The following is a 26,801-nucleotide window of genomic DNA, read 5'->3' as shown; positions in this document are numbered from 1 at the left end:
AAGACCCCTGTTCTATCCCCTTCGCTCCCTTTGCTTGTCTCAAAGAATCCTCTCCTCTTCTCCATCTCTCTTTCTCCATCATCTTTTTCTCTCTCTCTCTTTCCCACCAAAACCACCTCCTTTTATATCCTCTCCTCTCTCCCCCCCTCCTTTTCTCTTTGGTGCAGCTGCAGCTGACTCCTCTCCAAGGCTGTGTGTTGCTCCCTCTCTCTTTCTCTGTCCACTTCTCTTTCTCTGTTGTCTTTTTTTCTCTCCCTTTCCTGCCAAAACTTCCTCCTTTTCCTCTTCTCTTCTGGGTGCGCAGTAAGCACTGATCAGCACGTAGCCGTGTGTGCAGATCCTTGGGCTTTTGCAGAGCCCTGACAGCCCTGCAGCTCCAGCTGATTCTCCCTCAGGCTTGTGTGGTACTGCTGCTGCTTCAGCTCATTCCCCTCCCCTGCCACACTTGTCTAGGATGGTTGCGTACCACCTGCCAGGTCCAAAGTACCACCAATGGTACTCGTACCATCTGCTGAAAAACCCTTCCCTAGGCAACTCCTTGCAGTTTTCTTGGCAAGGTTTTTCAGAAGGAAATAATGTTTGCCATTAGTTCCCTCTCAGGGCTGAGAAAGTGACTGGCCCAAAGTCATCCAGCTGGCTTCTAGCCTGTTGCCTTAACCACTACACCACACTGGCTCTGAAAGTGGTTAAAATGGAACTGAGTTAACCACCACATCACCAACCAATATTAAACCAAGATTTTCAGTGGTTTCAGGCAGCGGAACCTGTTCATTAATATAAAATTCCTGGAATCAAGAGGATTCAGGCTCTTGAATGCTGCTTGACAAGCCCTGCCCTGCTCTTTCCTCCTCTGGACTGTAGAAAACTGATCAGGGTTAAACGTTGCTGCATCAAGTCAGGAGTCGATGCCTGAGGGCATTGGAAGTTTTCTTCTCCCTTAATCCCTTGCAGAGAATAAAACTAGTTAGAGAACTGAAGGGGGGAAAGGCCTTCCTGCAAAGGACCAAGGGGGGGGGGGACTTTGAACCCAACCGATCATTTTTTCCTGGCCTCAATGTTACTTTTGAGGGAGATCCATAGTAGTTTTTCTAAGTGACCGAAAGAGGAAAGGAAAAGGAGCAAGCAAAAACAAAACTCACTGCAATAGATTTAAGTCTTATTTTTCCATATAAGCCCTGCAGAACTGGAAGGCACATACCCCAAAGGAAAGAAACTTCAAAAGTTATTTTTCTTATCACATTTAGCAAAATATTGTGATAGATTAGTAACAAATAAATATGGCTAGGAACCTCACCCTCCATGTTTAAAACAGTCAAACTTACAACTTTTTGCTATTGACTATGCTGACTGAGCAGATAGAAGTCTATCATGCTAATTCAATCTTGTCTATCACTCAGGCTTCATTGATAAATTCTAGAAATATTACTCTTGAACTCGTATCATCTTCCAGTCCAGCCACTTTGGTGAATACCAGATCAGGAAAACAGCTGTGATCTTGGCATGATATGTAATGTGGTAACTGAACTCTCTTGTGCAGGGGTTTTCAAACTTGGCAACTCCCAGAATTCTGGGAGTTGAAGTCCACAAGTCTTAAAGTTGCCAAGTTTGAAGTCCCCTGCTCTTGTGTGACTGCCACAGTCTCATAGTTCACAGTTGGAATGCATGAGTAGACTGTTGCTCATTGGCATGGATTGAGACCTGTTATGTCCCAACTGCTTTGCTAAGCTTCTGGCAAGCCAAGATTAATAGAGTCAGCCATGCATTCATGGCACAAAATCCCTGTTTGCATTAGTGATTTATCACCTCTCTTATGCCTGAGTGAGTAGTGTGGGAATGTCCTAGCTCAATTCTTAATTATGTATTCTGGATACATCTGCGTTCAGCTGGTGCTTGCAGCATTCATCATGCATACTGGATAAGGAATGCGGGCTATTTGAAATCCTGTTTGTTGCATATTCTTAGAACTTGGGGTCATTTCTTTCCTCTTCACACTTGATTTATTTTCATTGCCAATATCACACCATGCATAAATATTGGCTTCTTGAACCTAGAAATTTACAGATCTCTCAGATAAATATTTCACTGTAGAGCTCTGTAGCATTTGTGGGATTTCTCTAAAGGAAACACTCACATGGTCCTTTGGAAATATAGTGGGCATTAGAACATAGAGTATAACTAAGTGACAAGGAGACTCCCAAAAGGAGACATTGGGGGGTTTTGCCTCCAAAAAAGAGGAGGGTGTGAAAAACAAAATGAGAGCAATTTGCTACCCTTTAACAACTGCTGGTATAGCACAGGGAGTCATTCATTCTTGCTGGCAATGTCAGCAGCGAATTGGCTGAATATTTTTCCACCTTATAGTCAGCAAGTGATATAAGAGTCTTAACTAAAGTAGCTAATAGCCGTGTCTTAATAGTTTATAGTACACTGTTGTATTATTTAATACAAGCAGCAGAGTGCAAATGAAATGGCCTTCTACTTCATTAGGAACATGCATGTTTTTTCCCAGGCTGCTTGCCTATTTTCCTGCTGTTGCTTCACTCTGAAAACAAAGATTTTGCTTAGGAATTTATTAGATGTTAGATAAGGAAGATTGAAATGTACAACATTGCAATGCACCCCTTGGACAGAAAGTAATTGTACTTTTACTGTATGTTTTTTTTTCTCTTTTAGTTATTATATGGTATATAATTTCCATTATATGTCCATTAATGTCTTTAGAAACCTGGTAAGAACAGATCTGAGTTATACGTGGAATGTATAAGAAATTGTATCTTATACATTGGGTTGGACTAGATGGCCTCCAAGGTCCCTTCCAACTATTATTATTATTATTATCATCATCATCATCATCATCATCATCATCATCATCATCATCATCATCTCTCCATCAAAGAAAGGAGTTAAAACTCATTATAATGGAGGAAATTTTTTTTTCTTCAGCAGTAAATCTAATGGATATAGCTTGAACTATATTTATGCGTTTTTTAGTTTTCTATTTATTGGACATCTGAGATACCAGTTAGGTTTATTAAACCATGAGACATCAACTTTGGTTGATATATGCAAACCATGGTTCATAAACACAATGGCAGAGATTTTTCAATACTCTACATTACACTAAAATCAGTCAAACCTCATTATGAGTTACTATCAATGCATCAACCTAAGTATTGCTTAATAAAGTTTTGATTGCAAATACTTAATTGCCAGGGACATTTTCCTCTTATGGCCTAACCTTTTCCTAATATTGTTCAAGTTTGGTCTGAAATATGTAGCATTATTAATATTATTGTGTTAAAATTATACAATGGTTGCTGCTTATAATGTTGGAGATGTTCCTTTAGATTCTATTCTTAGCCCTTGAATGTATCTTTATACCAAGTCTTCTAGCCTGCCATATAGTTAGAATTATAACTCTGGGAAGATAAGCCCACGTGTGATTTAGTGGTGAATGTGCTTCCTCTTGTACAACATTTGGTCAACAAATCTTTGTAATAGGCAGCATTTCCTCTTAATATGTGTAGCATTGGAAACCAAATATCTGTATATGCACTAACATTCTTGAAGCAATGCAAGGAAAATAGTTTCATACTCTTGAAAACTATGTCTCCTTGTTGATATGTAGCTGTCCACTAACTATAGTTTGCAAACAGATTCATTTGTGCATACAATGCTATTTTAAGAGTAAAATAATCATGGGCTGTCTTATGGTTGTTTTTAATTTCCAGATAGTAGCTCTTGCCTCCCCAAAATAGGCCCATCGATTAACTACTATGAAGTGCATTGGGCCTTCAGAGAGCCAGAATCTTGCTCTGGTGTTGGAATATGCTCTATCAAGAGAAGCAAAGATCTGGAAGGCACCAGTCTTCCAGAACTTCACACTGAAGGTATGTTCTCATATGTGAAAAGGTGATCTGTACTGAATGAAGTTTGAGAGCCACATGAGATTAGAATTGCCCTCTGGATCCCCTAAACCTAGATTGGCCATCACATTTTTCCCACAAGCAATGTTCATAGTGACACGCAACAGCTTGCTACCATTTGCGTTAGAATAAATTGTATTCTAGAGTGAAGCTGAGTAAAACTTGTCCTTGAAGACCAGCTGGAAGCTGCAACTGATCCAGAATGGGGTGGTGCACAGAGTGATAGGTGCTTCTAGCTTTACCTATGTAACATTCTGCTGCATGAGCTGCACTGATTCCTAGTTTACTACCAGGTGCAATTCAAGATGCTGATAATTACTTTAAAGCACTATATGACACAGGGACAAGTTATCTGCTGGGTCATCTCTCCCTAAGGACATCTACCTGTTCTACCAGATCATTTAGGGTAGGCATAGTCCTAAGTTCCTTCCCTTAAACCAGGGGTCCCTGGTCTGGAGACTGGCACCCAGTTGTGGCATGCCAGAAAGTGGTCCACTGGTCCAAGCGAAGCCCCATCCACAGGATGCAGGCAGCATGGGAAACCACGCCCCCTCCAGTCCACAGAAAAACCTCTATCCACGGAACCGGTCCATGGTGCCCAAAAGATTGGGGGCCGCTGCCTTAAACATTGCCATCCCATGGGATCTAGGAAGATGTCTTTTCTGTGTCAACACCCATCCCCTTGAAGTTCAGCAGACCACTACCCTCCTAGTCTTCCATAAAGCACTTAATGTTTGTCTTTTTCCTCAAGCCCTGGGATAGGGCGAGGCGTATGAAAGGATTTAATTGGGACATAGGAAGTTTAACTTTGGTGCCAGGTTTTTAATGTTTTAATAGATTTATGTCGTGTTGCTTTTACTGATGTGGTTTTCATTGTTCATTGGGAGTCACCCAGAGTTCATCACAAGATGGGCAGATATATGCATGCTTTAAATTAAATAAATAAATTCTGTTCTTGCTTTCCTTGACCACACCTATGAATACAATTGTACCTTTTCTGGGGAAAGGATCTGTACCTAAAGTATTATCATATCCTGATTATGGTGAGATAGAGAAAAATCTCAGGCATCTTAAAATGTATGTGCCCAACTTTTATCAGGCACTCCCTCTTATGATCAATGGACTTGGAGAGATTCCAAATGATTATATTGCTTGTTTTAATTCAGTTTTTCTGTTTAGGGCACCGATATTTCTCCACTATCTTATGACAAAACTGTTTTGTGGATTGGAAAGTTAAGCTCACTCTTTCAGTTTTGTTTTCAAACCTTTTCCTTGGCGGTCAGCTTTCTGAACCGGTTGTTGGCCTCAGTAAAGGTAAGGAACTCTGGACTCTCCTAGTTATTTCTGTCAATAATGGGAAGTGCAAAGGAGTTCTCATCACATGTATAATCTCAGATGGTTAAATCTTCAATCCTAGGCATGTCTTTTTGGTAGAAAGCTCATTGAGGCTTATTCCAAGTATGGAAATAATTGCAGGCTTACAACATAATCCTGTATGTACATAAGTACTGCGTGCATTAGTTTGATTTTATATCCCCACTTCCCTCCAAGAACTCAAACCAGCTTTCATGGGATCTGCTTTCATGTTTCCCCTTCTAAAAGCAACCCTCTGAGTTTGGTTGGAGAGAATGACTGGGTCAAAGTCAACCAATGAGGTTCCATTGAGCCTTGATCCGGCTGATCTTTCACCATGATGCTGTGACCTATGAGTATTTCACTGTTGATGTTTCAGTTTGTAAAAAGCATGAAAAGGGTAAAGTTATGGACTATATGGAAGTGCTGTTGGCAAGGGGGAAAAAAACTGCACTTGGATTGAATTCAAGTCTGTCCTGAACGGGATTGGACACTCCCCCCTCAAAAAAAGTTCACACATTGTAGATGTTCCTTTTCCCCCAGCAGTCACTGGATTTATAGGTGGCAGCTGTAGCATGGAATATGTTTGTACAACTACAACTTTTCTGAGCCAGCTGGGTTTATAAAAAGTTATCCATACCTTGGTTACAATCCATCTCAAATATGCAATGAGATTTATGCAGACTTACTCTTGAAAAGAGTCTGGAATTGCAAGTGGTACAAAATGCAATGGCCAAACTACAAGCAGGGCAAGGGATAAGGCCAGTGGTGGGATTCAAATATGTGAACAACCAGTCCTCTGTGTGGATGTCACTTCCACCACTGGATAAGGACCATATGATGCTATACTAAACGATCTGCTTTAGCTACCAATTGCCCACCAGGCACAATTTAAGATCCTGTGAAGTGGTGAAGGGTAGAGGGGATGATTCTTTGACAGATGGCTCCTTCCATGGTAAATCTGCCTGGATCCATAGATCAGCAGGAGAAGCCCTTCTGAAAACGACTCAATTTTATTTGTATTATTCATGTTACGTCTTACCCTCTATCTTTTTTATTGCTGTAATGTATGGTATAAATTCAATAATAAATAAAATACATTCTAGATCAGACATGTCAAACACAAGGCCCAGGGGCCAGATCCGGCCCGCGAAGTGGTTTCATGTGGCCCCCGAAGCCATCCTGGAAACAGTAAGGGAATGGTCCCCACTACCTTAGCCCTGGCCCAGAGACCCTCCTTCTGCCAGAGATCACCAGATCTGTCCCACTCCTGCCCAGGCCCCCATAGGCACCCTTGATGCCAATGATGTAGAGCTGGCCATGCCCACCCAGTAGGCCAGACATGTCAAGCACAAGGCCCGGGGGCCAGATCTGGCCTGCAAAGTGGTTTCATGCGGTCCGCGAAGCCATCCTGGAAACAGTGAGGGAACAGCCCCCACTGTCTTGGCCATGGCCCAGAGACCCTCCTTCTGCCAGAGACCCTCAGATCTGTCCCACTCCTGCCCAGGCCCCCATAGGCACCCTTGATGCGAACGATGTAGAGCTGGCCATGCCCACCCAGTAGGCCATATGCACTCTAGCCACGCCCACCCAGTAGGCCATGCCCATCCTGGCCATACCCACCCGGCCCCTTGAGGGCAACCGCAATGCTGATGCGGCCCTCAATGAAATTGAGTTTGACACCCCTGTTCTAGATACTGATTTCTTATTTGGCATATAGGTATGGATATACAATGTGTGTGTTTTCAGCAACTTGCACAGAGCAGTCCTTTATTCTTTATATCTCTGTTTTAGGCACAGTTGAAACATCTCCGTTGCATCGCAATAGCTTGCCTACTTCTAGCAGCAAAAATCAACGAAGAAGATGAGGTAGGTGTCTTTTTAAATAAGTAAAGGTTTGGACTTAGTTGAGTAATGCACAAGATATTATTAAATGGGCCTGATGGGATGGCTCATTCATCAGTCTTCTTTGTCTTTCTCAAAACAACCTTTGCCTATTCATGGGTTTTGGTGATGGTTCACAGAGGGGCCGGCTCCTGTCAGATTCTCATTGGCTGAATGAGGTGTTAGTTTCTAGTAAACCCTTCCATGAAAAAAAAATCAGAAATGTACACTGTTCAAATTCTCAGGGTTTTAAAGTGGAGTTGTTTATATTGTATAGTTGTATAGATTGTGTTTATATAGATGGATGTAGAAAAGGTCTATTTCTAAGCAAATAAGTTTTTTTTTTCTTCCACTTAGTCATGTCCAATTCTCAGAGACTGCCTGGAAAAGTCCATCCAATTTTTTTGGGTGTGTGTGTGTGTGTGTGTGTGGAAGGGGCAAGGTTTTTCAGAAAGCCATTGCCTCTTTCCTAGGACTGAGAGAAACTGATGGGCCCAAGGTCATACAGCTGGCTTTGTGCCTAAAATAGAACTAAAACTCATGGTTTCTATCTAACCTGGTGCCTTAATCACTATACCAATCTGTGTCTTTGTTTGTTTGTGATTGTATAGATTGTATCTTGGTGTAGATCTATTTCTAAGCAAACAAGATAACTACGGTAGTAGCTTGGAAAACATGACACTATGAATTATGAACCAAAGCATCAAATACAGATTATAATTGCACAGTTGAGGCTAATTTTTACACTTCACAATACAGGCTACTTCAGTGGATTTAGTCGCATACATAAAGAACTGGTATGGACGAATTATTTTTTATTAAAATGTATGAGAATATTGTCTTGTAATACACAGTTGAGCATCCTGGATGTTTTGATTTCAGAGAAGAATTGCTTTAGGTGTTACTCATTTATTACATGGACAATCCAGAAAGCAGCTCTTCATCTTTCAGAGAATTGTACACACATCACCATTACACAATACTTTGTAAGAACTTAGCTTCTTTTATTATGTTTCCATTTGTTTTTGAACAGTTAATACCATCAGTAAAGAAGCTGGCAGCACAGAGTGATTGCAAGTGTTCTCCAGCTGAGATTTTGAGAATGGAAAGAATCATACTTGATAAACTTCACTGGGATCTTTACACAGCAACATCAATGGATTTCTTAAACATTGTAAGCGTTAAACCTTTTGTTGGTTAAAAGACTAAGCTGACTTTTTTTTAAACATTAGTACACATATATTCCATTCTAGTTAGCATCACAAATGATACATCCTCAGTTACCTGCAAGTATTTCAAAGTGTATTTTTACCACAAAGATACTGAATTTCCATTTGAACATTCTACTTATTCCAAACACTTAAGTTTGATTTACGAATGTAAATTCCCATTTTGAAAGGACAACTGAAATGGATGTTTAAAAGAGATACTCATACTGTCCACTAGAGGTCTTTTTTCCCCTTTTGCATACTGCAAAAATATTTCTAACTATCTGACTCTTAATACTGTACATAAAAAACTTTCAAAATTTTTGCTACATTTCACAAATAGGTCATCTCAGATCAGCCTTTTTTTTCACCCTGCATAAATGCACTTGACCCTCATTTTAGTTAAAATAGATCATTCTGATCTGGCACTTAAGTCATATCTTAACTGCTAAACATTTATAGAAAGAAAACTTCCTTTTAAGAAGTGACTATGTGCTATAGTAAGGCAAAAAAAATCAAGTGATACAACAGTGTCTTAATGCTTCTCCTTTACAATGAACAAGTGAGGTTTTTCCCTCCCATCCTGGAGAATTTTGTATAACCAATCAGGATGTTAACTTTATATTCCTACATGAGTGATTTTTATCACTCTCATTTCTTTGTGCTGGCTTGAAAATTACTATTTTCTTATTTATATAAATAAAGGAGTATTTGGACTTTCTGAATTTCCAATTGCGACAATGCAATGAATTCAGAATTAGTTACATTCAGTGAAAGCTTAAACATCTCAATATTTGGCAAATACGACACAAATTGTAACAATGGAACATAATAATCCCAGTTTAAACATCTGGCTGACTGTGCAACCATTATAATAGATTTTAGAGGTTCCTGCCATTAATAAGAATTAGTTTGCACTTCTGGTCAATGACATAGGAAAACGTACAAAGTTCATTTATTCATATATATATGCATGTATATATACATATATACATGAATGATATACTGATTGTTTCTCTTCTCTCCAGTTCCATGCCATGGTGATGTCCAAGTGGCCCCAACTACTAACTAGGCTGCCTCAGAGGAATCCTTGCCGCCATGTTGCATTCTTGACCAAACAGCTGCAGCACTGCATGGCTTCCCACCAAGTGTTGCAGTTTAAGGGTTCCACACTGGCCTTGGTGATCATTACTTTAGAGTTGGAGAGGCTGACTCCTGATTGGTTTCCTGTAATTACTGATCTGCTAAAAAAAGCACAGGTAGGAGTCAGGTTGGCCTCTGCAGCTTAAATTAGAGACCAACACCACGTTTCAAAAAGCAAGCAAGCAAACAGGGCAAGCTGACAAGTTGATTGAAAACATTGCACGTTTTAAACAATGTACTTTTCAGGAGTGCTTGCAAGTAGTTGTTAGGATGCTGATTCTGTCCAAATGCAAAAGACCAGGTTAGTTTAATGGGATTTAATGTTCTGATGAATTAAAATCATTAGTGCGTTATATGGAACCATGGGCTCATGCTTCACTTAGTTCATATTTTCAGGTATACCAGATGTTCTTACCTCAACCAAAGCATTGCCTCTGCTCTGGCAGCTGAGAATTTGCTAGCACCACTGTCTAGCCTGCTGCACAGTTTAGCTTTATAACCCGTTCAGATTTCCCACAGCCACGTAATGGGGTGGCTTAGTTAACTTCTTTATTACATCAGTTTGCATAGCCACCCATCTTGCAATTGTGATTCTGGGCAACAAACGCAGGATTAAAACCACAAAACAAAAGCAAAGCAACAAGTAATAATAACAACAATGATGCCCAAGGTCTCAGGAAATTTTAGGGAGGCCAGTTTGGATATTAGCTAATGACATAATTCATAGCGTTAACTAGGAAAATCACCACTATTGAACCTTATAGTTTAATACAGAACTTGCTTTACTGTGTGCATTACACTGACTTCTTAAAGACAGAAAAGAAAGCCTTCTGTTATGTTCCCCTTTCCCTGTCCTCTTGAGCTGTTTAGTACTGGCTAAATACGGTTTCCCTGCCCAGTTGTGTTCGACTCTCATCTTCATTTCTTAGCCAAGGGAGCCAGCGTTGTCTGAAGACATTTTCCGTGGTCATGTGGACAGCATGGCTATATGCCATGGGCTCATGGAACGCTGTTATCTTCCCAATGAAGTGGTACCTATTAATCTACTCGCATCTGCATGCTTTTGAATTGCTAGGTGGGCAGGAGCTGGGGCAGGAACGGAAGCTCACCCCATTGCATGGTGCTCGGGTCTTAAACCCAGGCTGTTAGTTTTCCAGCTGACAAGCTCAGCATCTTTAACCACTGAGCCATCATGCCCTCTTGCTAAATAACAATTGAGCACTGAAAATAAATATGGATCTCTTATTACTACCAATGAACTTCAAGGCTTCATTGATGCAACAAAGTTCTCATGAAACAGAGCCAAAACTGGGAAAGTGTTTAGGTTTAGGTTTATTAAATTTGTGTGTGATTCTCCCATTGTTGTGCAGCTACATTTCCAGCTCAGATGTCTATGGATAATGGATAAGGCTTTTGTTTTCTTGTCTGCCTTGTTCCATCAAAGGGCATTTGCTCGATGATTTGAAAATAAAAGAAAGATGCAGCATTTCTTGCCACACTATGCAAGGATTGGAGTCTGTGGCTAAAAAACAAACCACATCTGCTGTGTAATACTTCTGTTGGTTCAGGACTCATTGCACATCATTTATCTTGAGGGAGCAGCAGCTTTAAAGCAGAGCACTTACCCTAATTTTGGTTTATAGTACATTCACAGCATTAAAAAAATAATTCTAACATGAAAAGACATAAAAATTTCACATTAGGTGTGAAAGCATATCCAAATTTCCCGTTTGTTGTTGGCATTGAGTCTGGGGATAGACTTGACTGGTTTTATAGAACAAACTTGCTGGAATTACTGGAGTTAAACTGAGAGACTTTTAAACTGAGAGACTGATAGCAGCTAAAAATTAAGGAAATGAGAAGGAAATAGCTTTATCATATTGAATTTGTATTATGTGGCAGATCGATAGCAGCAAATTCATCCACTGCAAAGAACTTGTTGATCAGCAGATCTTGGGCTTCCAGCTACCCAACGCTGTCTACATTTTCAACCCTGCAAATCAAAACATCCAAACTCACCGGGCTGAAGGATTACCCTGCTATTATTCCATGGAGAAGAAAGAAAAGCAGTTTAAAATGCATACCTCACTCCTCAGAGGCAACGCTTATGAGGATAACCTGCAGATTGATGAATTCTATGATGGATTCAAGTACTTGTACAATGAAGATGGGACCTCAGAAGCTGGACACAACAGTGAGACGGGAAATGACTATGTTCAAGGGCAAGAGGAAAGTATCGGTGCTTGCCCACCTTTACAACCTGCCCCTCATATCGATTAGAGATGCCCATAGAGAAAAAAAGGGACCAAATACTAGATAAAGCCAAGGCCAGTGGTGGGATTCAGCTGGTTCGCACCACTTCGGCAGAACCGGTAGCTAATTTTTGTTGCCCAGGCCCAGAATGGACTTCCGGAAGCAGCATCTACACAGAGAACCGGTTGTTCACATATTTGAATCCCACCACTGGCCAAGGCTATTTCTAATATTTCATTAGTGAGGACTATGTATTAATCCAAAGTATTGCCTATACTGTAGCTTTCAACTTTCCATTTTTTAAAAATTATTTGACCAGACTTGTTTTGATTAGATAAAAATATCTAAAAAAACATATTTGGACTATGAGGAGCTACAAGGGAAAACCTCAGATGTCCCATGCTTAAAAATATTGATGGGGGAGGAATAGGAATTTGCCTAATTTCTTAGGATAGCTTAAGATGTTTCATGTCTATGGAGATTCTCAGTCATCCAGGTCATAGTTATCCCAAAGATGCTTTTTCACAAGGCAACTGGACTTTCTTGTTTTTCTTTGAAGACATTTCTCATCCAAGAAGCTTCTTCAGCTCTGACTGGGTGGTGGGGAATGGAAAGATTTATCCTCCTGCAGAATGCAAATGAACAGCTGTCTGCAGGAGGATAAATCTTTCCATTCCTCACCATCCAGTCAGAGCTGAAGAAGCTTCTTGGATGAGAAGCGAAATATCTTCAAAAAAAAAACAACCTTAAGATGTTTGTTATTATTCAGAAACTAAGTTGGTTCTCCTATCATTTGTTGAATTTCTGCAGATGAGTTCTCTTGCCGGAAGCTAAGGCTGCAGGTCTGAACTGTTAAGGCAGAGATTTACTTGATGGCAAAACATCTAAAGCACCACTGGGCCATCCCTTAGCTGAAATGAGTTCAGCTGCTAGTGAAATTACGGTACAGAAAAGAGGCGGCTTATTGAGCAGTGTAACTTTTCTGGTTGTTGACTGATGTTCTGAAATGAGGTAGCACTGTAATAAATGGTCAGCACACTTCAGAAGAGGATCCAAAGGTTTTCAGTTGATGGATAGGCTTTACAAGCGAGCAATTTATTTATTTATTATTTTTACACTGCTGAATGCCACAGCCATGGCTTTCCATCCCTATATAAACAGACATCGATCCAACAAACATGGAAAAAAAGAGGGTCCCAAGCTCTATCTTGTGCCCCCAAATCCCACCCTTTCTTGGACTGTGGGGCCCTGTTCACAATCAGGTGGGCTTCTGCATTCCCAATCCTGCAATGCACTTTAATGGAACTGCCCTGAAACAGTATCTCGAAGCTACAGCTGGTACAGAATGCAATGGTGCAAGCAGTTTGATGATCACTTCTTGATCAATGCATGCTGCACTTCTGCTTTGCAGGCTGCACTGGCTGCCAGTATTCTTTGTTCAAGTCCATAGTGCTGCTTGTAACCTAGAAAGCTGTTCGTGGCATTGGGCCAGGAGGAACCACCTCCCCGTTTATGTTCAAGGTCCCATTACGTCTGGCAGAAGAGGTGTGCTCTGGGTCCAATCTATTAGGGAGTGCCATTTGGTGGGGCCCAGGAAGAGAGCCTTTTTGTCATTATGTCCACCCTTAGGAATAACACACACACAAGATTAGGTTAGCCTTGACTTTATCATCCTTTTTTAGGTTGTAAAGATATGGTTCTTTTACCAGGCCTGGGAGGCAGGCTATGTGGCTGAGTGCATACAGTGGTTAGGCTGTGTTGATTAGTTTTTGATGAGTCTGATTTTACCCCAACTGTGGCTTATATGTGTGCTGTTGTTTCTTGCTTTTTATTTATTTATTCACGCTATTTATTAAATTTATAAGCCACCCATCTCACTATCCAAAAACTTTTCCCCCCCCAAAAAAAAACTATTATCAGAGTCATGAACTTGAGATGGACAGCCATATAAACTGAATGAATGAATAAATAAATATTTTTAAAGCTGATCAGGTTTGCACACACAAGACAGGGAGGAAAACCTAGTGTGAGTTTTGAGAGAAAGCAGCTTATTGTTTCGTATTTGTCATCCCCACCCCCAAATTATCTTTCAATGCTGTATATTGCCCAGAGTCTTATGGAGGAGTTGGATGGCCTTTTAAATCTGGCAAATGAACAAACTCCTGATTTGCAACATTAGTCATGGCTAAAAGGATCAACAGTTGGATTCTCTCTTGTGAGAATCTTTTTCTATCTGATGCTACTGTGATGTAATGAACTTTTCACATGAATGCTGTGAAACCAGGTGAAACAAACCGCACACAAAAAAACAAAAAGTCCTCATTCCTTACCTGTTTCCTAGTGGATATTGGACTATATAGCTCTACACATGTTAATATAGGCAAGTGTTCATTATTATTAGTTTTGTTATATCAGAAATTAATTTAGAAAGTGAGCTCCCTTCCATGCATCTTTCAGCTGGCCTAGGCAGCATTTTCAAATCGTCCGCTTGAAATAGTTGCATACCTGGTGATCATGTGAATGAAATAAGCGTAGCGAAAGGTATAACTTGAGAATATATCACAGCAGCAGCAGTTTGAATGCTGGGTCTTTCCCCCAATCATTATAAAGATTCTTGTGTGTGCTCAAGAACTCAAAATAGTGTCTTGCCAGATTCACGGTGCAAACAGTCCTTGACTTACAACTGGTAGCTTAGTGACCAAAGTTACGATGGACCCAAAAAAAAAAAAAGATACTTACCACTTGGATGACTGCCCCCCTCTTCAGTCATGTGACCACAATTTGGGCATATGACTGCATTTAACTTTTTTTTTGCCTGAAACTAGTGTTTATTTCTGGTTTCCAGCAAAATGCCTGTTGTGGACAATGGTTCCCTTAACAACCATGGTAATTCAGTTAATAACCACCACAAAAAATGTTGCAATATCAGGTCAGTCACGTGATGGCCTGTTTAACAACCAGCACAACTTACCACCGTAATTCCAGGCTTAAATATGGTCCTAAGATGAGGACTACTTATATATGAACACTGCTGATACAATAAGGGACAGAGGAGTTTAAGTTATGCAATGTATTAAAATGTAAAATTTACTATTTTTCATATGCTTTGATGTCTCCTAAGGGTCATTTTGCAAAATGTCTTGACTTTCCTTTCAAATTATAGGACCAAAAGCATCATTGTAAACTGTGACTTTTTATATTTTTAATATCGTCTATCTGGGGGAGGGTTCTTTTTTTTAAAAAAAAAAGTGGGAGTTTTTGTTCAATAAAATCTAATTTAAAATCTTAGGTCTAATTTGTCCTTTCTTGATTTTGTTTTTTCTCTTGGAAATAAGGCATAGTTCTTCTGACTTTTGCAAATAAAAAACAAGCTAGTGCATTGAAGACATTGCGGTTGTGTAGATTCTTATCTGAAATATGCCTTGAACTCAACAGATCTTAACCTCTGAACAGGCATGCATTTAATGGGCTATGGTCTTAGCAACCAAATTCCTGAAACTTCCTTCAGTTTGCAAACTATACCTACACAATGCACACTTTCTTATAGAATGAAGCATATTCTGTGTACTTCTACAGCATGTGGGAAATCAGACAGTTCAAGGGTTAGGAAAAGGATGTGAAAAGGAGCAAACAAATTGCCATGAAAACATTATAACTATCAGGGCGGTGTACAGAATTCTATGGGGAAATTAATGCTACCCAGTCATGTACATCCCTTAGATGCAACAGTTTTCAATGGCTCTCATGAGGACATTATTTAACGACCAACTAACATGAGAAAATCTGCAGCATTTGGCTAAGCTTGAACTCTTGGTATTAAACTTTTTTTTTCTGATAGCATATAATTCTACAAATATCCAACATATTTTGGATGTTATGTAGGACTTCAGCGGAAGAAAATTCAGTTACTCTTGTTTTCCATAAATGAAGAAATGAATATAAGATGTTTCATTCCAGGAATCAGAGTTCAGAGTAATGAAGATTTTTTTAAAAAGTTATTGGGGGAGGCAGATCACATCTGTATCTTGTTGCAGTATGGGAACTGGTCCCCCAAATTTGAGTTATATTGTGGGACTGCTTTAGCTGAATCCAAGTATTGTCTCTGAAAGTATTTCTGCCATTTCAAGACCTAATCAACAGGTCACCAAAGGGGACTCACTTGAAGAAAATTTTAGCCGGCTGCACATCATGGCTATGCCAAAAGCAGCATTTTCTTTGCTTTCAATCGGAACTAAGTGGTTTCTTTTTTCTTTGTAAAATCTTCTGGGGCAATTGTTTGTGTCCTTCTATCTTGCCATAAATGTGAAAGGCAGAAAACAATAGTAACTAGATGTTCATAAATTCCAAGATGACATGAAAATAGTATCCCTAGGTGTTTCACAGTGATTGTCCTCCAATTTTTTAGATGTCTGGGGAGGCTAGAAACTTCAAAAAAAAAGTGAAAATGCATTTCTTAGCTGGGTTTATCAAGAGACAGTTCTTGTGACCAAAGATGCTGAATGCTATTCTGTCTTTCCAACAGATACTTCTGCACTTAAATCAGCAAATTGGGGAGTGAAGAGGGGAGATAGCACACATTGTTCATTTTTAGCAAATTTCACCAAAGTAGCCAGTGACTGCCACTGCTATAAGATCCCTTCAGTTTGGGGATTTAATGATTTCAGCCTCTCTTCCATTCAGCTTAATGTTCTGTTGTGGTATCTTGAGATAACAATGTGCATGGCCACTTTTCTTCCTTCCAAATGTAGCAACAGGGTCCTTCTGATTCAGATTACTCCTACTCGTCCTGAGGGGTCCCTGGCCAGTTTCCTGAAAGTACAGGAAATTGCTGTGTACTTCAGAACAATGTAGGACACTAACTTCATAGCAATTATTGCATTTCATCCAAATGCTATAGGTCAGTTTGGATATACTGGCCTAATTTACAGAACTCTTCTCCCAAATAATGTCTTAATGTAGAGTCCTTCTACAGTACACTCCACTGGCAAACTGAAGGACCAAATGTAAATTTATTTTGTAACTCAACCTCGATGTATTTGGCTTCCCACATTAGAACGTTTTACGGCAGAACAGGTTAGGATCTGTGCATTTGGGCTATGCATAAACATCCCTTTTGCTAAAGGAAGGGGTCTGTAGATGGTTTTCTTGTTGTCTTATTTCAAGATCTTAACAATAAGCCTATTAACCATGGAATTTCTCCACCTCTCCCATTTAGTTGTCCTTTAAAAATGGTTCATAAGAAGATTTAATTTATTATTTGGAGACAGAAAAGTTTTGGGGCTTTGTGGTATTAAATAAAAAACAGATGCACATAAAGAAAGGGAGAAGACAAAAATGATCTGAAGAGACAAGAATGGGAATGTTCCTCTATCAAGTTGGGCACAGCAATTTAATGAGTTATTTTCCTTTCATACAAAATGTCTCATTATACAGACATAAGGGGGAACTTCTGCAAAGTTAGTGCTAAGAGATTCTAGAAATCCATAGAAAAGTTAGAGATAATTTAAAATGATCTTTGATGCCCCAGTTTGAAACACGCTGACATTATTAGTTGTTTTTTTTAAGGTGGGGCTTTTCTCATGTAGGGCTTCTAAATTACATTTTTTTTTTTAAAAAAAAGATCCATTAAAACTAAAGACATTTTTAATGGATCTACTTTATAACTAAACACATCGAATCTCTGTTTATAGTAGAAGTAAAACAATTGCTAAAACATCAAATTCATTCTGAATACTTTCTCAGTGTGTTCACTCTGTCATTGGGAAACTTTGCTGGGCTTTCTTTCTCCACATAGGAAAATTAGTTTTATTTATTTATGTTAGTACATGCCATGCATTTAGTCTGAATCAAACATTTATAGGTGAATGATCAGTTTCTACTTAATCAAGGAACCTGATTAAGCAGTGCCGTCCAAACCAATCCTTGCTTTAGAATCTCTTCTGTGAATACATTTCAAGCATTAAAAAAGTAGAAGCACCAATTAAAACTCTTCTGCATGAGATGTTTTGGCCTTAATAAATCTTCTAATTTACATATCTTCCTGATGTAATGGAGCACGAACTGGGAAGACTAAAGAAGCTACAGAAAGAACAAGAAAGAGTATTTAGATTTCAGGCTCACTTAATTGCATCAAACACACTGCAAGAAAACACACTCTGCAAAAATATCCCTGCTGCTTGTTCAAATGTCAGCATTATGATTTTCTTCAGATGGAGAAAAGGTTCAGCAGCTTGCTCTCAATAATTCCAGTCATAAAATAAAAAGAGATCAGAGAGTCAATAGACTGTAATATTTGCAGATCGTCATTGCCATGCAGAACTGAGAATAGCTTTGAAGGTGGGGGGGACAGTGGACCGGGTTTTCAGAAGTTCTTACCTCCAGGACCATATAAACTCCAATAAGATCTATATGGTAGGTGATGCATAGGGATAAAGGGTCCCATTTCACTATATATATATATTAGTGGGCAAAGGCACCTTAAGCAGACCTTAATCGAGCCAACACAACTTTTCCTTGATTCTGACCACAAAACATATACTTACTTCATCATGAGAAACTTTCTGATAGAACTTTCTCAAAAGTTCTTTTTACTACTTAGAATATGACATAAGAATAGCCCAGCAGAAATCAAGTGGTTCCTCTTTACTCCAAGTGTAGTTTTTAAAAATTTCACTACAGAAAGCAAGCTGCTTTATAGGCAATGTTTGCTTTAACTACTTCTGTAAAGACTAAATACTTTCAATGATCTCTTCACAATGACAGAAACCTTAAAGTCATAGATAAGTACCTACGCACTGATGATGTTACCTAGTTGGGTAATGGAAGGTCTGCAAGCAGACAACCAAGCTTAGAGAAACGCCATAGTTCAATCTTGAGCTACATGTGTTCTCTTTCATTGGTACTCCTATAAAACAGAGGTCATATTCAACAGATGCCCATTTAAGAAAAAGACAACCAGCAAGAGATAGTGTTCTTCATTCTAAAATGACATATACCTACAATGTTGGACTAGAACTAATCTCATATTTGCATCTCAATTTTAAAAATGCACCTTGCATTCTTTCTGTGATGCATTATCCTTGCTAATTAGCATTTCATCAGATTACCAATGCTTCTATGTCTATCCAATTATATAGTTACCCAATGCATTACAACTTATGTCTTGCTTAAGATACCGTGTTTCCCAGAAAATAAGAGCGGGTCTTATATTAATTTTTGCTTCAAAAGACGCGTTAGGTCTTATTTTGGGGAAAATGTGGTACTAATTGTGTCCATCTGATCTTAACTGGGGCTTATTTTTGAGGTGCAGTTTATATTACGAGCATCCTAAAAAATCATACTAGGGCTCATTTTCCAATTTGGTCTTATTTTGCGGGAAACACAGTAGTCTACTTTAGCAAAACAAAATTAAATATAATCACTGTAGCAGCAGGAGGGTTGAGTCCTAAAAGTCACCCTGCCTCCATGAGATTGATTAGGAATGGCTGTTTTATTCATTATTCTGTTTCCTTATAAGGTACATACATTTTGCTACCATGGTCTAGTATTGCAAAATCATTAAACACTTAATGATTCTATCTATATATTAGTTCAGGATAATTGATCTCATGTTCACAACCCTACATGTCTCCTTTTTCTGTTCTGAGGTTTTAAAGAAAGGGACATGGACAATGAATCGGGCCTGTAGTAACAAAAAGCATAAACAAACTCAATGTTCTTTTACCAATACATTTTCATAAGAACTGTAATTATAGTTATTTTTCATTATAGTTAACCTTACCTATTGATATTATATTCTTTTAAAAATAACCCCACTATTAAAACTGTGTTTTGAGTGCAAATCTACATTGTTATCATACAGAACACATATCACTTATGTTATCTTATCCATCTTAAAAATATATTTTCTCTATGTATTATCTTCCACAACGTGAGCATCCTTCAGCTCAGAATTTCCCAGCAACTAAAGCAATTCCACCAGTGTAGTATATCTTTAGGTTCCTAATTAAAGTCTTTGAGGTTAACAATGTGTTTTTCTTTCATAACTGAAACCTGATTATGAAATCATCTCTTTTTAAAATGCAGACAAATCCCGAATTCCACCATAAAAATTGTTCAGGATTGCTGGCATCAATGAGAATATGGTTTTACCCCAGGCACATCAGTTTTAAGGGTGCAAATATTATATTTATATAATATGTTACAAGAATTTTTCAAGTTAGAATTGACTGAAATGTATAAAAATAAAAGCACAGAACTTAAAATGAAATGTAATATTTAATAAAAAGAAGTACAAAGAAAGCTGAAAAAGTGGTTAAAAAACTACTAAAACCATAATGCAAGAACAATACATAACACTTCATTAAAAGAAATTGATGGGTTCTCCTCTTGACAGTTTAAAATATCATTCTGTATGATTGTCCAAGTGAAAGTTTTTGCTTCTGAAAACATTGTGTACTTGAACCATTACTTAAATTACACAAATTTAAAAAAACAGGAAAATATAAGATAATTAAAATCAATGGAAGATGCAGTTTTCCACTAGTCAAACATAGAAAATAATGTAGGAAACAGATGGTTGTTTTTTTCCTGTTTTTCTTACTTCACACAACAGGGGTAAATCTTCAAGTTTAGTTTAAGATTTAATTTAAGGTTAGTGTCACATTATAATAACTAACTTATTAAATAACAATGAATAGAACTACTAAATGCAATTTGGTCCCATAAAGAAATACAAAGTACCAAATCAGACCTCAACCAAGAAAAGGATATTAGTTTCCACTGGGGACGAATATTACAAATAGTTTAACAAAGACGGTAGCAAAATTGAGGCCCATATTTCAATGAAAGTAACAGGCACCACAACATAAAATATGCACTCAAATAACACTAATATTATAATAATTAATATGTTAAATACATTCTGAATGTCTTCCTCAGACATATATTGCCATTTCGCTATGCCTTCTACATATTTTATATTTATTATTATTCCCACCTTCTTAATTAATTTCCAAAACAAGACAGTATCAAACTGAGGTCCAGAAAACCAACTGGACACCCCCCCCCCAAAATGTTCTGCATAGAAAAGATCTAATTGGCTTTCACAATTGTTAGAAAAATTCCTAACCTGTTTCATTTTGCATATTTAATAGAACTCTATTCTACCGCCCTGCAGTCTCCTTAGCATGCATTAATTTTTCAGGCTCATAAGAAAAATTTGCCTCCCAAAGAAATTTTGTTTTATGCCTTTAACCAACCATGTACCAGAACTGTTACCATCTCCATAGCAATACAATAGATCTATTCTGCACTGCAATTTGCCTTCAGTAATTATCCAGTTGCATTTTAGAAAATATATTTCATTTTAATAAAGGCACAGCCTTTATAAAAGAAAAAAAAAGATTAAAATGCGAGCCTGAAACAGTATAACTTGAAGAGGCTTGCAATTAAAAAGTACCTTTACATTTTTTTCCCCACGAGGTTTTTTTCCTCTCTTAAAAATATCAAGTAATACTGTAGCATGATTTTCAATATATTCAGACATTGGCCATAGATTAAATGACAAAAGACTAAACAGTCTTTCAACATCCAGGCAAGAAGCTTCTGCAAGAAAATGTACAAAACAAAGCACCTCAGGATAACTATATAGTTAAATTCTACTTTTGGAAAGGGAAGAAAATGTCTATTAGTTTTCATTTTAAAAAAGGCAGGCAATGCTCTAGCACCGACAAAAATTTAAAAAGAAGGACAACTAAAACACTTCCCCAGGCAGAAAGTTCTGTGAACATATGCTCAGTCAACACTAAGGCAAGGGAGAGAAAACATGTTTCCATCCAGTTCTATGGATGGCACGAATAGCTGCTGTGCATTTGGTTTTCTTATCAATTTTCTAGCAAAGAAAATTTGTATCTTTTAATGGCAGTAAGGTGAAGCTTAAATAAACTCCACTTAAGCTTGGTTCAATTTTCTGACAGCTTTTGTTATGTAATAGAAATGTTTTGTAATTAATTTTTCCATCAGGAGACACTGTATAATTGGAAATCTTGCATTTGTCAAGGTCCATTCGAATACAGTGTAAATTTGGATTTCCATACATAACAAACAGACCAACTGGATCCCAAAACTGCCAGTCATGTACTACGCCAGCCTTTTCAGATTCACACTTCAGTTGTACATTTCTCCAAAGCACGTAACAAAAGAGACAAGACACATTTTATACAGTAAACTGTACATACGTAACAATTTAAATCAGCACAAAATATGATTTGAAAGCTGCTAAAACGTTTTAATTGGCCTAATCTTAATTGACCTATTTTTTTCAGAACCTCTGCTATCAACGCTTTCTCCATTTTTTTTGCCTTACCTCTACCATATACAGCAATTCATAGTACTTGCAGTACTTGAGAATTGCAATAATTATCAACTGTTTTAAAATAGCCAAAACACCTTGGCTAAAAACACAGGTGTACTTAAGGGGAAAGAACCAACTTCAAAAGGTAGAGATTAATGCTGAACTTTTTATTTATTTTTTTTAAAAAGTAAAGTACGATTGTCTGTGTTCTACCACTAATTATGGAGTCATTTTCAATTTAAAAATTTGAGGATAGAATTAATTAAAGGAATTGTGTCTCTGCTAAATCCTACAGCAAATTTATGTCCTCTTAAAACTTGTCTTGAATAATATTTCAGTCACCAATAGAAATGCTAAGCTTTCTCATATTATATTTCTTATTTAAATATAAAGTTAAGAACGTTGTCTCAAAACGTTTTTGATCAGAAGTAACATCCTGATTATCTCTCCCTCAAAATAAATTGGAAAAATTAAAACAAAACAGGTGACCAATGGTAACTTTTACACTGCTATCTCCCTGCCTATATTGCATCTTACAAATTGACTAGACATATTTAGGGCCATTTGATACCCAGAGGTTTGGTTGTTCAAAGAGTTTACAACAAATATGTTGTGCTGCAATTACCTTCTCGACATTTCAGAGCTAAACATGTGAAGAATTTCCACCTCAAATCTGCAAAGGCAAATCAAATCATTCTTTTTCTTAAACATGCTAATTTCCTGCATGGTCACCATCCATTCTTGAAAAAAGGCAGGTGATGAGTTTCTCATGCTGCTTCCTTTGCACAGTGGGATGGCAGAAGGATTCACAAGGTGGGAAAACAACAATTAACATACATATGAATATACAGAGTCCACTCATGGCATTGTAATCTATGTGTGAGATTAACTGAAATAAAAACATAAAAAACATGAATTAAACTATAGAACACAAATATAATAAGAACATAATAGCATGGGGGGAAAAATAAAGATGATGTGGCCCTTTGGGAGATGCCATAAATGCCCAACCAAATTACACCCGTCTCAAAAATCTGCAAGCAGGTAATTGCAGTTTTAAGATTTGTGGTAGCAAGAGTGACTGTCTCTAAGACCTCCAACCAGCAAGGATTCAGCATGTGGTACCTACTTATTTGTTCCAAGATATCCAAATTGTTGCCAGGTTCAGGAACATTGCATTTAGTGAAAACAGTTTAACAGCTAGAGCAACAGATTATTTTAAAAATAACTATCTGAAGCATTAATTTCTTGAAACAGGAGGATACGGGCAAGATACTAGTAGCTGTCCATCTTCTTTCAACTCCTGTCCTCTTTGTCTGATTGGTCTAATAGGAGTACATTAATAGGTTGTTGAAGGCGATGTACAAATTCTAGAAGTGAAATGAAATAATTGGATGGGACTAACAAATAGTAAATGCATCTGCTCAAGAGCATCATGGGCAAGATTCCCTACAGAATTCATACGTCCCCTGCTGAACAAATCCAATTTGGATCTTTTGGTTCTTACAGTTCAATTTATGTGGTTTCCAAGTTCATGTTGGAAGGAAGCCAGGTATTAACAACATTCAACTGGAGGATGCAATGGCCTTGCTTGACAAGGACACCTTCCTACCTCACAACTATTCTGCCTTTTCTATCTGTATAGCCTCTCATTTATGCACGCACTAAATGTAATTTCCTTCTATTTATATAATTTTACTACTGCTGCCTATGGTACAGTTTCTGGCTTCTGCAAGGCATATAAGGTAGTTATCGCCCATGCGATGTGTGACTTTCCAAATCCGGCTGCCTTTTATCACTAGTAAGGTTTAAAAGGGTAGGCATCATGATATGGTACTGGCAAGAGAGAGAGAGAGAGATAATAAGTGTGCTGCAGAAGTTTAAAGACAGTCTAAATAGGAAATATTCTTGATTCTTTAATTTGGAAGGTGGGAAATGTATTTTCTTAAAATAATCTTGGGTAAGAAAACACAAACCATGATGCCATTGTATATTAAAGTGCTAACTTGAGATACAATCAATAAACTTTGGTGTATAGTCTGCTTTTCCTTCATCTTTGAATGCTTATTAAAAGTAAAATGTAGATTTCTTAATTCAAGACCTGATCTACTAGAAATAGCACAAGTATCTTTAAATATTCTAAATCTCATTTTTAGCTGAAGTTACTTCGAAGAACAAACTCTGGAGAAAAACATTTTGCTTTTAGTTGTTGATTCAGCACAAGCAATATGAATTAATGCAAATATTGAAAATGTATCTTATGGAATGTAGGCAGTAGAAAATGTGGTATGGCCACGGGTTGGGGTTGCTTTACAAGAGGATAATACAGCTTCAACATTATTGAGACATCTACAGAATCTGAATATGGGGAAGGTTTTGCTATAGGTCATTCAAATTGTGCAACTAACAGAGGATACTTCTCTATCTAAGCAGCAGACTTTTAAAAAATATGTCTGATATCGGATCCAACTAAACAATTTTCATGTTTACTGGCTTATATTTTTCACAGAGCAGATATCCAGCATGTCTGACTGAAAGGATCTTGGGCAACATCATCAGGAAAGGTCTTTGCATGATAACCTGAACAGCTCCTGTCAGCAAATAAGTTTAGTTGCTCCAAGGATCACATTTTTTTGTTCCAAATACAGAGCACATGATTAATATACCAACACTGAGAAGGATAAGTGTACATTTATGGAACATAAATCATACTCTAAAGTTAAGCACTCTTGTATACGCTAAGTGCTTCTATTCCTCAATTCATTGTTTTCTGCTCTTCACTTTGTAGCAATAGCACTAGCACTTAAGACTTATATACCGCTTCACAGTGCTTTACAGCCCTCTCTAAGTGGTACACAGAGTCAGCCTATTGACCCCAACAATCTGGGTCCTCATTTTTCCGACCTCGGAACTTTGGAAGGCTGAGTCAACCTTGAGCCTGGTGAGATTTGAATTGCCCAACTGCTGGCAGCTGGCAGTCAGCAGAAGTAACCTACAGTACTGCATTTTAACCACTGCGCCACCATGGCTGCAACACCTGTTTTTGTTCTTCTGATGTCCAGATCATGTGCTTCTGGTACTGCTTAAATATCAAAGATCACAGAACCCAACAACAAAGAAAAAAATACTTCATTGACTTCCATGGGGGCTAGCAGACCCAGAATTCCTGGTAGGAATCAGGATAATCAAGCATCAGTTAAATCATCTTCTGAGATCTAAGAATCATTCTATCTCTTTCTAATTTCTTTAAAAGACATTCCTTTGGCTTATCCTACTAGGATTTGAAAGAGTTCTAAATGGGTAATTCAATCTTAGCTTTTGCTTTGCTTAAATAATCCTTATTTATTGTGGCAAATAATATGTTGCAACAATATTATTGCAAATTATTTGCAAGACTGTTGCAACATTTTTTATATGATCAGCTGTGAATATCTTGGAAAAGGTACATAAAGTGGCTTACTTTTTCTTGTCTTTGTCTTTCTTCAGTGGCTGCTGTGAAGTGGCTTGCAGGTTCTGACACTGTAGCGTTTCAACTGCCACCTTCCGCCTGTTAAAGGCATTCATCTCTTCCTCAAGCTCTCTTCTTTTCTCCTCCACTTTCCTCTTTTCTTCCTGATGCATTCGCTTGAGATGTTCAAACTTCTCATGCAGCTGGTGGGAGAAAAGAAAGGAAATCTAACCCAGGCTCTGTCTGGCACTAAAAACGATTCTGGCCTGCAAAAATGTCTTCTAATGAGGCAGATTACTCCAGAGTATCCATTACACGTCATGTCAGAGGATACGCTGTGTAAGAAATGTATATATGTGGAATACTGTAGTCATGTAGGATGTTTCAATTACATAGCAAATTTACAAAAAATTAACAGGGTTCCTTTTTAACCCTAAGGATTCCTAAGCCTTCTCCCATAAAAATCTTCCAACCTCACAAATTGGGTGAAAAAAGTGTTTCCCCCCCCTCCTCCTCCTCTACCAACACCACCTCCTCCACCACCACATTATTATTTATGAATAGTATTACTTTGGCTTATGGGCCAAAGAAAATTAACAGTACAGCCCCTGGACACAAGTGCCCATTTTAGCTCTTAAGACTTGCATGATTCTATGCTAATCCTAGGCTGCATTAATAGAGTATGTGAAATATTAGTTCTGCTTTATAAAGTCTTAGTAAGACCACACTTAGAATACTGTATCCAGTTTTGGTCACCATATTATAAAAAAAGATGTAGAGACTCTAGAAAGAGTGCAGAGAAGAACACCAAAGATGATTAGGGGGCTGGAGGCTAAAACATATGAAGAGTGGTGGCAGAAATTGGCTTTGTCCAGTCTACTGAAAAGAAGGACTAGGGGTGACATGATAGCAGTGTTTTAATATCTGAGGGGCTGCCACAATGAAGAGGGAGTCAAACTATTCTCCAAAGCACCAGAAGGCAAGTCAAGAAACAATGGATGGAAATTAATCAAGGAGAGAAGCAACCTAGAACTAAGGAGAAATTTCCTAACAGCGAGAACAATTAATCAGTGGAACAGCCTGCCTTCAGAAGTGCTCCATCATTGGAGGCTTTTGGACAGCCACTTCTGTAAATTCCTTTTACAATTTCAAGGTAATCCTTCCTTAAAATATCATTTTTCTGCAATTATACACTCCCTTATTCTTAATTAGAGGGATTATTTCTTTGAGAA

At 38.1% G+C, this 26,801-nt stretch overlaps 1 protein-coding gene across 7 annotated transcripts in view; it reads right to left on the bottom strand.

Moving 5' to 3' along the window:
- Nucleotides 1-9,384: 9,384 nt before the first annotated feature.
- SEPTIN8 (septin 8) overlaps nt 9,385-26,801 on the bottom strand; it is a gene marked incomplete at its 3' end in the record, with an annotated part of 78,371 nt that continues 60,954 nt past the window's right edge. For 3 of the 7 annotated variants that reach the window (XM_081320427.1, XM_081320428.1, XM_081320433.1), the window contains 2 exons: nt 25,582-25,772; nt 9,385-9,615 (listed from right to left, as the gene is read on the bottom strand). In XM_081320427.1, the coding sequence (XP_081176553.1) occupies nt 9,450-9,615; nt 25,582-25,772 (357 nt within the window). Of the gene's footprint in view, nt 9,616-17,150; nt 17,846-20,068; nt 23,011-25,577; nt 25,773-26,801 lie in introns of those variants that run through there. The other 4 variants (XM_081320430.1, XM_081320431.1, XM_081320429.1 and 1 more) reach the window with 4 other exon arrangements.

This window comes from Vipera berus (assembly GCF_964194415.1).
Source record: "Vipera berus genome assembly, chromosome: 2".
Taxonomy (NCBI): domain Eukaryota; kingdom Metazoa; phylum Chordata; class Lepidosauria; order Squamata; family Viperidae; genus Vipera; species Vipera berus.
This window is presented reverse-complemented; position numbering and strand designations above follow the sequence as displayed.